Source organism: Branchiostoma floridae, chromosome 3 (assembly GCF_000003815.2).
Source record: "Branchiostoma floridae strain S238N-H82 chromosome 3, Bfl_VNyyK, whole genome shotgun sequence".
Taxonomy (NCBI): domain Eukaryota; kingdom Metazoa; phylum Chordata; class Leptocardii; order Amphioxiformes; family Branchiostomatidae; genus Branchiostoma; species Branchiostoma floridae.
In genome coordinates, this window is record NC_049981.1 from 31833349 (window position 1) to 31846052 (window position 12704).

The following is a 12704-nucleotide window of genomic DNA, read 5'->3' on the forward strand; positions in this document are numbered from 1 at the left end:
ACCAGTTTCATACTTATTTCTTCCTGCACCCAAGGTGACAGAGTGCTAAAGGTGAACGGGGTTAGCCTGACCAACGTGACCCACAAGCAGGCTGTGGAGGCCATGCGCAACTCACCACAGGTAGGCATGGATAAATGTTTTGATCTGGTGTTAGAACACAAAAGCTGTTCCTGCTTTCAGAAGTAACATCAACAATTTTTGTGCTAACTGTTTGGAAACTCCCATTTTAAAAAATGGGAGTTCCAACATAGAAAGGCCTTCAAAATTGTCATGCTTTCCTGGACAACTTAAATTCAAGTATCAAAGCATCAAAGCATCAAACAGCAGGACTGTTATATATATATATATATAAGTTCCTCTGGAACAAAATCGTTCCTTTCTGATGGCAAATTTCCTTCCTGATTCAAATTTGTATCCTCTTCTATCCCCTTTTATCATTTAACGTTCAACTGTTTTACCAAGTGGTGGTCCTTTTCAAAAGCACTGCATTTTCAATACCCTCTTACTAGTGGTTTGTCTTTTTCATCTTAGAATGAACGTTTTTCCCTTGATGGAAACCAGCTTAAAGAAACACTGCATTTTCAGTACCAAGGGCACCATCTTCCTAACAGCCCTTGTGTCTGCTGCATTATATTTTCATCTTTTTTTCCAAGTGGAAACCTTTTTTAATCAACACATCAGTTTCAGCACTAAGGACAGCATCACAATAACATATTCTTCTGCCTTCTGTAGGTAACAACCCTGTTGATAGAGCGGGGCATACCACCGGGCAGTGGGGGGGACAAGTCTGAAACATCATCCACACATCAGGAGGAACCTGAAGAGGTAGCAATCAATCAATCAGTCAACCAATCAGTGTATCAATTAATTGATAAATATTTCAGCCTAAGTTTGAATCATGCCTACCAGCACACGATGGATGTCATTAGAATATTATTTACATTAACATTGTACTTATGATTGTTATAAATATAATACTTTGTTGGTCATCACTAGTTTTTAACCCTGAAATGAAGCAAATAAGTTAATTTTGTGCCATCGAGAATCAGTGATGGTATTAAGTAATTTCTTAATGTAGCATTGCATCTAGTCAGTTCCTTTGAGTTTCTAAGTTTGTCAAATGTTATAATACTTTGATGGACATAAGCTTGAAACCATAGAAGCAATATCACTTTATATCTTTAAGAAGCCAAGGCAGCAATGGTACCAGACTTTTTCTAAATTTTACAAAGTGATAAGAGTAAACAAGTTATTATCTTCATTTTAATTTTGCATCTGCCTGTATGTTTGTCCATAGGTCCTGCCGACCTCACATGACCCAGAGGGAGAGGAGGACTTCAGCAGGAGCCTGTCGCCTGACCCGATGAGTGTGGCCTCCACCTCCATGATGAGTGGTACGGTCCTCACCCCCACCCCAGAGGAGGAGGAGGGGGTGGGGGGTCCCCCCGACACCCCACCCCCCGAGTACCCCTTCGTCACAGAGGGTATAAGACATTACTGCAAATGCAGAAATGTTCGCGGAGGTCTTATGTTCCATGGCAGTAAGAGACTACAGTGCATGGTGCTCCCGCGAAGTTAAAACCACAGCGAACAGTCCTTTTTTCTGTTATCTCGAAATTAAATCCCCGCGAACTTAAATGCATTTACAGTTCGTTCTTTCTTCTTTATTTCTTTCAATATTGAAGAACCTTGAATTATACATTCACTTGAGTTTACAGCTATTCAGGTTTCTATGCATAATCTTTACAGCTACATAGTGCCATACTCGCATTCCAAGTTCATATCGTCTTTTTGTTTTCATTCATACATGCATTCATTCATTAATGTGTGACCATGCTTATGTCTTATTGATTTTGTGCCTCTGCAAAGGAAAAATTTCCCCAGATTTAGGGTGATATGTATAATAATCATAGAAATTTTGTGGTAAGATATATAATCATCATGATTTGACTTATGAAGCGTTTACCTTTTTACTCTTTACTACAGACAACACCTTCACAGTGAATCTGCACAAGACCACCACGGGCCTGGGGCTGAGCATCCAGGGCGGCAAGGACGCGCACCCCGACCCCCAGCTCTGCATTCCCCGCATCAAGAAGCTGTTTCCCGGGCAACCAGCTGCAGAGAGTGGGAGGTTAGAGGTCGGGGACGTCATCTTGAAGGTCAACGGAAGGGAGCTCCAGTGCCTGAAACACAGCGTAGGTTTCTGGGTTTTCCTTCCTTCAAGTAATAATAATAACAAAACAGCACAACCCTTTTATGGAATCCAGGATGTGAGTGGCTTGTTTCTTATGTTAGTCCACGATATCCACAATATGTAAGGCCTCCATTGGTAAATATTGACCATGATAAAATCCTAATTCACACCACCCCTACAGCATTGGCTATGGCTGCATGGCTGAACAGTCCTATACGAGAATGAAAATCTCTGCCACATAAGGTACATATGTTAGCTGACTCAGGCCTGTCGCAAAGTTCTTACTTGTAGTATGTCTGTAATAGATGAAATGAATATATGCAAAACCTCTGACACAAAAGAGACGGAAGAAAGACTGCTTCCACACTTGACCTATCATATTTATATGCCTTCTTCATGTACAGATATGGAGCTAGATGTTGAAACTCATCAAGCCAATGATAAACAATTAACCTTACATCTTACATTTAAACTGAATTGTTGTGTCCAGGAGATCGTAGCCCTGCTGAGGTCATCGCCCCCTCAGGTGCACCTGTCCATCTGTAGACCTGAACCAGGAACTCTACCTGAGGTCTCACCTGCGGTAAGAACTTGTCCCACCCGCTAACTTCTAGACCAAAACCTGACATGAGTAAATTCCCCACATTTTATAAACAGGTAATATCATCCTTCCACTCTGCTGGTGGAGGAGGTAAGAACAAACCCTCTAGTGTAAGTGAAATAATGGGTGAAACTATATGGTGCAACAAATATATAAGGTCACAAGGTAAAACAATTTTCTTCCCAACCTGGATAAAAAATGACATAATATTCGTAAAAGACATTTTCCCCTTAGACAGGTTCATGTCTCTAGATCACTACCCTCAGCTTAACCTTAACACAAGACCTAATGGTATTATTGAATATATAACTCTGTTTCAAGCTATACCTCTTACATGGAAGAATGCAATAAGAAACCATAGAGGCCCAATTCCTTATCAAAGATTAGAGCTTAACACCCTTACCCCATGTATATTTGATGGTAAAACAACAAAACAAATCAAAAGCAAGAACACCTGCAAATTGTTTTATAATGCATTAGTGCAGGCACAGGCCAAGGAACCAATATGCTGTAAAAGATGGCAATCCATATTTCCTACTGAAACCCTGGCTTGGGAAAATATCTGGAGATGGTTAAGCACACAGACCTGTATAGACACTAAGTTAGCAGAGTTAAACTACAAACTATTACACCGAATATTACCATGTGCACACAATCTGCACAAATGGGGTATCAAAGATGAAACAGGACACATATATGATGCAACATGTACACTATGTAGCAGTGGAAGCATAGAAGATTATGAGCATATGTTCTTTAAATGTGAAAGACTGTGTAATTTCTGGGAATTAGTTAACACATTTGTACCCTTGCCCAACATAAAAATTACTTTGCAGGAAATTTTATTTGGAAAAATTGATCATTTAATAACTGCTAAAGACCAGAAAAATAGAACCTTTACTGTTACTATAAAAATTGCTAAATGGACAATCTTTAAAACTTGGATCTGGCATAGAAAAGACCCACACCTGTGCATTACTAGCCTCTTTAATGTCTTTGAAAAGGACTTCGAAGAACGGATATTCCATGATAGACTGACAGCCAATGTAGATTGATTGTACAAATTTTCTATTGATAGTTTGGCATGAACTGCACCTACTGCTAGACTTCTCCATTTTTGATCATAATGTAGTAACAGACTGTACATATTCCTTAAGGTTCCCCAGATGTACTACACGTATTTGTCTCTTCTAACTGTTGCACTACCCATGTAATGCATGTAATTCGTCCAGACACACCAGTATATGTTATCCCTCCATGTGCAATGGTACTCGACTGTACAAACTCTAGTCCTAGTTGTTGACAAATGTACTGTTGTTGTTGTTGTTGTTTTTAATAAAAAATAAATAAAAAAATAAAAATAAAAACTTCTAGACCAAAAAGCTGGTTCTGTATCCAAAAAAAGACTATGCCAGACCTACGTATACCTATATATATAAAAAGTTTGTATGATTTTAGGTTAAAAAATGGCATTGTTCTTGACATTCTATTTCCGTCAATCAACACAAATAAGCTTATGTTGAAGTGTCAGACTTTCTTGTAACTTACTGTTTTTAGCTTTGTGGCAAATATATGTAACAGATGTCTTGATGAAGGGGATACAAACTCATGTTTAGTACCACACTCTTCACACTGTAGCTGCAACCCCTCTCTTGTGTATAAAGAACTTTGTTAAGCCTTTACAGATGTACATGTAACAGTTTTCGTTCCTTGTCTTTCCTCAGAGCCTGCCCACCTCACCCACCCCCGACATGCTGGCCCAGTACGGTGCACCGCTGTCCCCTACCATAGATTCACAAATGTACATGTAACAGTTTTTGTTCCATGGTTCCCAGAGCATTCACAGATGTACATGTAACAGTTTTTGTTCCTTGTTTCCCCAGAGCCTTCCCACCTCCCCTACCCCCGACATGCTGGCCCAGTACGGTGCACCGCTGTCACCTACGATAGAGGAGGACATGCTGGAGTCACCAACAGGTCAGCTCTTCATCTTATTATTGTGATGTTCAGTAATCAGTTTCATATAGCCGAGTAGCTAGGCTAACAAACGCAAGTATTTTACACACTTTCTTCACTCCACCCAGGTGTACAAAAATGTAAAGATGGGTACGTAAAAAGGCAGGAAGGAGAGGGATGGGCCCCAGTCTGACACTCAGTTCACTACACAATGAAATTTTACAATCCATTGCCCCTACAGCTTCAACAAAGCTATAGGATCTTTATTAACTTACTTCTGGCAAGGTGGAAAACGATTAAAAATCCTTTTTTTGATTTAAATGTTAAGAACAATACTACACTATTCTATACCATTATACTATACATGATAGATGATTCAAATCTTATGGTGTCATTTTTTATCATACAGTTGAACCACAGTCATCGTCCACACCAGCTGACTTCCCCACTCAGAGCTTCTCGTCGCCAGGGTTACAGTCACCTGACCAGGACAACAGCCAATCAGTGTCCAGCCCCACATCACCTGACCCAACCGACAGTGAAGAGCTCCAGTCTGGGGTTAGCAGAATTTTTGCTTCACTGAAATCTTGAATGTTTCTTGAATTTTAGCTTCTACTCTTTTGTGTCAAAATAGTATCAAGAACTACATATCAAAATGTAGCATCTAATTGCATATAAAACTTGCTCTCAAATGTCAACAGCACATATACTACATGGTCTACTTTTGGTGTTTATTAATTTTGATAGCTGAAATATCTCAAATGTCTGCAATGTTTAAGTGACCACTGTTATATGTTAATGTACAAATGTACGAATTCTAATATGCCCCCCCCCCCATCTCTAGGAAATTGAAGTGACCCTGACCAAGAGCTCTGCAGGGGGGTTAGGTTTCACGGTGGCAGGGGGTGCGGAGACAGGGGGGTGCTATGTGAAGGGGGTGGTGCAGGATCCCGCCAAGTCGGACGGCAGACTCAGACCGGGAGACAGGCTCATGAAGGTGAGGCATTCTTAAGTTATCATCTTTAAAGAAATATAATATACTTGTTTAAGAATATTAAGAATACCTTATTTAATTTGACACAGACTGTAATTTGCATAAATGTTTTTTATTAGCAAATGGCATGTTTGACACAGCAAGTGCAGTGAAGAAAGATGTCTGCCGATATTGTTTGACAAGTTTTTGTAAGTGGCCTTGCAGATGTATGCAGTGCATCTAAGGCTGAGATAATGAGAAGATTTCACATTCAGGCAGCTTGTTATGGGCAGAAATACACACAAATGATTCTCACTGTATTGGTCCTTTCTTGGTCAATATTGCCATCAGAAGATCCTCAGTATAGGCTATGGTTATAGAGTCCTATACCACAAAAGCAGCCTACAATATAAGGCACATCTGTAAGCTGACTCAGTTTAGTCTCAGTAGCAAGCTTCTTTTCTGCACAATCCGCCTTTTACTATACACATCATTCTAGTTTTTCCTGATTTTAGTTACCTCGGCAGTATGAGTTTCCATCATTTCCAGGGACCTCCCATTGCTCTATATAAGAAATTAGAAAGGTACCAATTTTACTTGTTGCTACGCCAAAAGCAGTTACTGAGACAAGCAACTGGACATGGTTTTGGAATTTGGAAACAGATGTTTCAGATGGTATCCGTCATCTTTCGTCAGTGACACTGAAGTGATCTTCAGGTTGTCTATCGTGATCGATAGGATATAAAAGACCAGTTCTTCCAGATCACTTCAGTGTCACTGACAAAGATGGTGGATGATGGTGAAACGTCTGACCATTTCTAAAACCATATCCAGTTGCTTGAGTAACTGCTTTTGGGGGTATCTTATTACTTGTTGCTGTGTGACAGGTGAATGGTGAGGATGTATCAGACATGAGCCACTCGGACGCGGTGAGTCTCCTACGCGCCACGCCCCAGACTGTCACCATCAGGGTGTACAGGAGGCCCGAGTTTGAGCAGCCTGCCCCCCTCCCACCCTACACTCTGCCAACAGTCACTCTACACAGGAACACTGCAGGGCTATTGGGTAAGTCTACCATTGCATTTGTAGTGTAGTAGATCCATGCAAGCTATTGCTAGAAATCTATGGGAGAGTAGTCGGCCTACCAATAATAGAGCAGCCCACTCATTTCCCACCCTACAAGCTTTCAATTGTGGCTCTCCAGGGCTGTTAGCTTTGTCTATGATTGTTAGGTTACCAATGAATAGTTTGGATGGCATACTGTTGGAATGGTGATCAATAGTTTCTTGATGGTTTTGACAAATTATTTTCATACATATTCATAAACAGATGGCCCTTCTAGTAGGTGGTTACAAACTTAAAAAATCTGACTCAGATCTTACATGTTTAATGGACATATTCAAAATGATATGTGAAATTAGCGGGGGGTCCAAAATATAGTTCATTTCATCAGATTCAGATTAAGTTACACATGATGGAAGAGCTATAATCAGATAATGAACAAGTGAAGTAACCAGATTTTTCTGTTGTCAGGCCTGAACCTGAGTGGAGGAGTAGGCTCGCCACAGGAGGCCATCTATGTGGGTGAGATCGTTCCTGACCTCCCCGCGGACCAAGATGGTAGCCTCCAACTGGGTGACAAGGTCCACTACATCGGGGACCAGAGCATGCTGGGATTGTCGTCCGAGCTGGCGCAGGCGATCCTCGACGTGGCGGGACCGGAAGTGGAGATCAAGGCAACCAGGTGGGTTCTCAAATGGATGTCAGGTGTAAAGTTCTAGGTGGTTATGGAAGAATGGTTTGCCATACTCAGTGGTTCTGGCCACTCAGTGCTGGCCACTTCTAGGCACTGAACTAAGTTGACTGTAAAGAAGATAGCAGTGTGCAATCGTGTACATTGTTTTAAAAGGCTTGTACATTTGTAGGTTGTATTTGTGTGGGAAGCGCTCCCCAGAAAGAGTCAGAGTTCCATATTTTAGCAGTCCAAATGCAACACTGTGGTTCCAAAGGAAGAAACTCTCTTTTTTCAGCTGCAGTTGACATTGTAATTCAACCTCACAGTCACAAAATCAGTCCCTAAGGATGATAATGATGATTTGTATGTATCTACCTGTACTGCCTGCACTTACTTATTTTTGTTGCATTACTTTCATGTCTATTTTTCCATAGAAGTGGCAGACCTGTGCACCAGTTGGAGGAGGATGACGTGGTGACGCCTCGCTCCTCGAGATCCCCGGCAACCCCTCCCCAGCCACGCCCGGCGACCCAGCCGCGTGCGTCCATCCGGTCTCAGGGCTCCGACTCGGAACCGGAGGGTGGCATGGAGGCGATATCGTCCCCCGCCATCCCCATGTCGCCACTGCCGCTCTCGGATTCCAGTACGGAAAATGAGAGCCCGGAACACGGGCCGCCTTCGCAACTCTATACACCAGAGGTACTCCATTAAACAAGGGTCTAGCCTGGCCTCTTACGTTTGTTTGTTTGTTTGAACCTTTATATATTTTCCTGCATTCCAACATCTGAGTATCTTTGTTCTGAAGAATTTCTGAACATGGTAACAAGTGACACTTATGATTACATGTACCCCCAAACTGACAATGTACTGACAAGTACGTACTTTATAACCAGTTGCACTTTATCTTTTCCTTGATAGTATCATTCACAGTCATGTCATTCATAACCATTTGCACTGGACTGATAGAAATAGCCATTTTCATTATGATTTGCTAATTGCATTGTTTTGCACCTCTACATACCATCTTGTTTGCAACCCTCAGTTTTCTTTCCATCACCTCTTGTTTTGCACATCTGTTTGTGTTCTGTTCCCACAGTGTGACACTGATGACCGTTTCCCTGACGACCGTTACCTTGACAACCATTTCCCTGACACTAACACACCCCTCCAGGCTCCTAAGCCTCCAGTGGTGAGACTTTCGGGTCCTGGAAACGAAAGGATCCTATTTAACCTGCTTACGTGATCACTCAGGGTTCGAAATCAAGTTTTGAGAATAGGTACACTAGATGTGAGTGCACCTAACCTAAAAATTTAGGTGCGCAGAACAAAATTTGGCACATAAGACACATTTGTAAGACGGAGTAGAATGCCAGTAAAGCATCATGAATTGCCAAAAGGCAGGTAATGTTACTCAAGCAACTGGATATGATTTTGGATATGATTTTCCAAAATCATATCCAGTTGCTTGAGTAACTGCTTTTTGGCATATCTTATTACCTGGATGTCTAATCTTCATCGACGTATAATCATGAATTCCATAGATTATAATCTTATCAGAACTTAAATCTGTAACTCTATAGCTGCTTCATTTTTTAGACAAGCAATGCTACTTTGAAAAAAACAGCTTTTTTTCAATCTCAGCAGGCGATCAAGGTTAAAAGATATTAATTGTACATTCAGCTTGAATGATTTATTTAACCTCTTAGTGCATGGAAGTAAAACTACAGTGGTGTTTTATTGCAAATTGTCTATGGTTTAGATAGAAATTAATAAATTCAGTCAAGTCACAAGGAATCAGCAGTAATTAAAGTCATCAAAATGAAAGGTCAAAGTCTGGTTTGTTGACAAAGGGTGAAAAAAAATGCTACCAAGGACGTTACAATATTTTTCACATGTACTAAAAGATTAAACGCCAACACCCCTGTTTTCAGAGTGGCGTGATCCGCCTGGAACTGGAGAAGCCCAGTGGCGGGGGCCTTGGATTCTCCCTGGTGGGGGGTGAGAAGGGTGGCAGCACAGGGATCTTCATCAAGACTGTCACGCCGGGCAGCGTGGCTGACAAGGACGGCAGGGTGAAGGTCGGGGACAGGCTTTTACAGGTAGGTCAGGGGCAAGGGTTAGAGTTGATAGATTTCAGAATCTCAGATTTACGCAATACTGATAGTTTTCTTATCTGCAGGTTTTGCCTTGTGCAACCATGTACATTTTATTGAAAAAATGACAGCAAATGTTGTTGCTTTAAAATATATTGGCAAATTTTGGTCAATTTATTCCTTTATTTATTCATTCATTAGTATTACTCCTTCTGTCTGCTTTTTCCAGATCAATGGTGAAAGTCTAATCGGGCTGTCCCACAGCAAGGCGGTCGCCATCCTGCGCAAGGCCAAGGGCACGGTACAGTTGGCGGTGTCGCGCGCGCCGCCCTCGCGTCCGAACAGCCGATTTAACGAGAAGCAGGCTGAGCGGATGAGCGAGGCGGAGCTGCTGCACCACCTGGTGAAACGCGACAGCACGCCCATGCTCCTCAAGGACGAGGAGGGGTCGAAGAGGGCGACACCGGTCACCGACAAAGGTGGGGTCAAAAGTTGAGGGGTCAAAGTTTGAAGGCTAAGGCCAAGTGGATAGGTTGGAAATAGGAGAAACTTGGCATAGAAATGAAAGACTGGTAATTTTGACTAAAACTGAGCCTAAGAGGGCAACGCCAGTCACCGACAAAGGTGAGGTCAAAGTTGAGGGAAATTTTGACCAAAAGTGTTTTTTTTTCTTCATCATTTTTGGGGTTGCAACCCTGATAAATGACAATGGTGGGTTGAAAGTTGAAGGGTCAACTATATGTATTCGGAACAAAAGAAACCTGCCAACAGAGTTTCTGATTAAAGATTACATCCCAAAGGAGAAATAAATGAATAAAAGCAGAAATTTTATTCCAAATAGATTTTGTTCAAATTCATTTTCCAGAACTATCAGTTTTGAAGAAAAGGGACAGTCACTCTTGTTGTTAGAGCTTAACAGAAAACTTATTGAAGAAATAGATTTATTGGTATATATCATAGTTAATTATTCCTCTTTAATGGTTTAAATTTATATTTTAAGTGAAATGTACAAAAAAATGGTTGGTGATGGATTTTGGGAACATATTGGTTTATTAAATGACTTTGTTTCCTCTGCTATACACATGAACAGCTAAACAAGGTCCAGCAGAAACTGTCACTCCTAAACCTGCTCCAAGTAAGTTGGTTTGTCTGGTGCTCAGTGGTGGCGGCTGGGGGAATGCTTGATGCAATGTTCACGCTTTGCTACATTGTACACCAATCCATTGAGATTTCATTCTTGCACATCTGCTGCACATAAGCTGTGCTCTGTTACTGTTACAGTAGTGATCTATAGTATCCAAAGTAAATTTATGTACCCTTTAGGAAGCTGGGCTTTTAAAAAAATTGACCTTGTCATGCATAAAGTCTGTAAGGTCCATTTCATGTACATCAGTTGCTTTAAGGTTAAGTACGGATGAACTGTTCTTCTTTCAAATATTGCATCATACTTTATATCAGTAGCCTTAACACTCTTTTTTAAGATTCTAGTTACATGTATGACAGAGCAACATCTATCTAGAATAGAGAGCTTGCTCTTCTTAAAAACATTTCTTATCATCAAAATGCACTTTAAGAAGCTTCCAGCATGAAGAAAATAGCAAAAGAGAAATGAGGAAGAGTCATAAAAATATGTATAGTAGCATGGTATTGCCTCTGACTAAAGACATCTGTGTGCATTTTGGTCTGAAACTACATTTTTGATTGCAGAAGAGGAATCCGAAGCCATCAAGTCCCTGATTGACTCAGTGCGACCTGGGGCACAGCATGGGTCGTCAACGCCCACCCCACCACCCAGGTCCTTCTCCCTGGGGCTGACTGGCAGCTGGCAGACTGACGAGGAGGATACAGGTGGGAAAAACTGGGTCTTTTTTTTGGTCTGGTTTTCTAACTACATAGTATAACGTGGGCACAGCATGGGTCATCCACCCAGACCCCACCACCCAGGTCATTCTTCTTAGGTCTGACTGGCAGCTGGCAGACTGATGGAGAAGATACAGGACTGGTATGTATATGCATGGGTCTGTGTCTTTGAATAATGTGGGTCATTTTGTAACTACATCAGATTCTATAGCCCATGGTACAGCATGGGTCATTCAACGTGACCCCACTACCCAGGTTGTTCTCTATTGTGGTTGACTGGCAACTAGCAGATAGATGAGGATACAGGTAGGGAAATACCTACACCTTGGACCTCAAAGCTTTTTAAAATGCTGTAGGTACACACTGGCAGGCCTGAGGTGTGCTGTTCATCCCCACACCAAAGCTGATATTCTGTTTTGCCTTTTTTTTAATTCTTGACTGTGTGATATTTCTATTACTGGGCCTACCCTGGACAGCCAAAGTTGATAAGTCTGCCAACATTTTGGAAGGGGACACAACATCTGATGCACAACCAAGTGAGTTGAACTATATGTGTTGTGAAGGTGCTGCGTTTCTGGTACCTACACATCCCTAGTTGTTGTGGGTGAACTGTGGTCACAGTGTTGTATGTATTCCAACAGTCGTGAATCTCTCATTATGCATTTTTGTTAAGCCTGATAGCCATATATCACTTTCCTTCTCCTTCTTTATGGAATACTTGGTTGGTTTTGTCAAGGGCCAAATTCAAGATTTACATAAATTTTATCTTTCATTGTCATGGTTGGTCCCTTCCTTTATTAGCACAATTGTAGAGAAGTGAAATTGAAATGACATGTAGGCTTATATTTCCCTTTGTCTTAAAATGTGCAAGACACTATGGACTGGCTCGAGAGAGAAGAGAAAGTTGAAAGGGAAGTGACCTCAGTAGTTTCTTCTACAGAGAGTGAGTTTGGAACTGGATTTTTTACATGATGTACTTGAAGTCAATTTCTGTGGTTGTGAATGTCTTTCTTTATGGACATGTGACCTGGGATATGAGTTCATGTATCTCACATTGAATATTGTTTTTCTTGCTTCATTTTTATATGGGAATAACAGCCCAAGAATCTACAGTTTCCGTGGCAACTTCAATAACACAAAGGAGTAAGACAACAGTTTTTGCAATCTTTGTACAATGTCACCAAAGAATTGCTTCAAATGGATCATGTCCCAATGCAACTGCATGTGTTTTCCTATCAAGGGTACACTGCACATGTAAATTATTCTGTTAACCTTTATATTTGTGTGTT

At 41.3% G+C, this 12704-nt stretch overlaps 1 protein-coding gene across 1 annotated transcript in view; it reads left to right on the forward strand.

Annotated features, from left to right (window-relative positions):
• The window catches only part of LOC118411836 (tyrosine-protein phosphatase non-receptor type 13-like), a 57974-nt gene that overhangs the window by 37635 nt on the left and 7635 nt on the right, over positions 1-12704 (forward strand). The window contains exons 33-47 of the mRNA XM_035814324.1: positions 35-120; positions 733-825; positions 1298-1484; positions 1987-2198; positions 2688-2780; positions 4682-4775; positions 5164-5312; positions 5599-5751; positions 6615-6792; positions 7261-7471; positions 7897-8161; positions 8559-8651; positions 9394-9561; positions 9785-10034; positions 11263-11403. Of these exons, the coding sequence (XP_035670217.1) occupies positions 35-120; positions 733-825; positions 1298-1484; positions 1987-2198; positions 2688-2780; positions 4682-4775; positions 5164-5312; positions 5599-5751; positions 6615-6792; positions 7261-7471; positions 7897-8161; positions 8559-8651; positions 9394-9561; positions 9785-10034; positions 11263-11403 (2373 nt within the window). The remainder of the gene's footprint in view (positions 1-34; positions 121-732; positions 826-1297; positions 1485-1986; positions 2199-2687; positions 2781-4681; positions 4776-5163; positions 5313-5598; positions 5752-6614; positions 6793-7260; positions 7472-7896; positions 8162-8558; positions 8652-9393; positions 9562-9784; positions 10035-11262; positions 11404-12704) is intronic.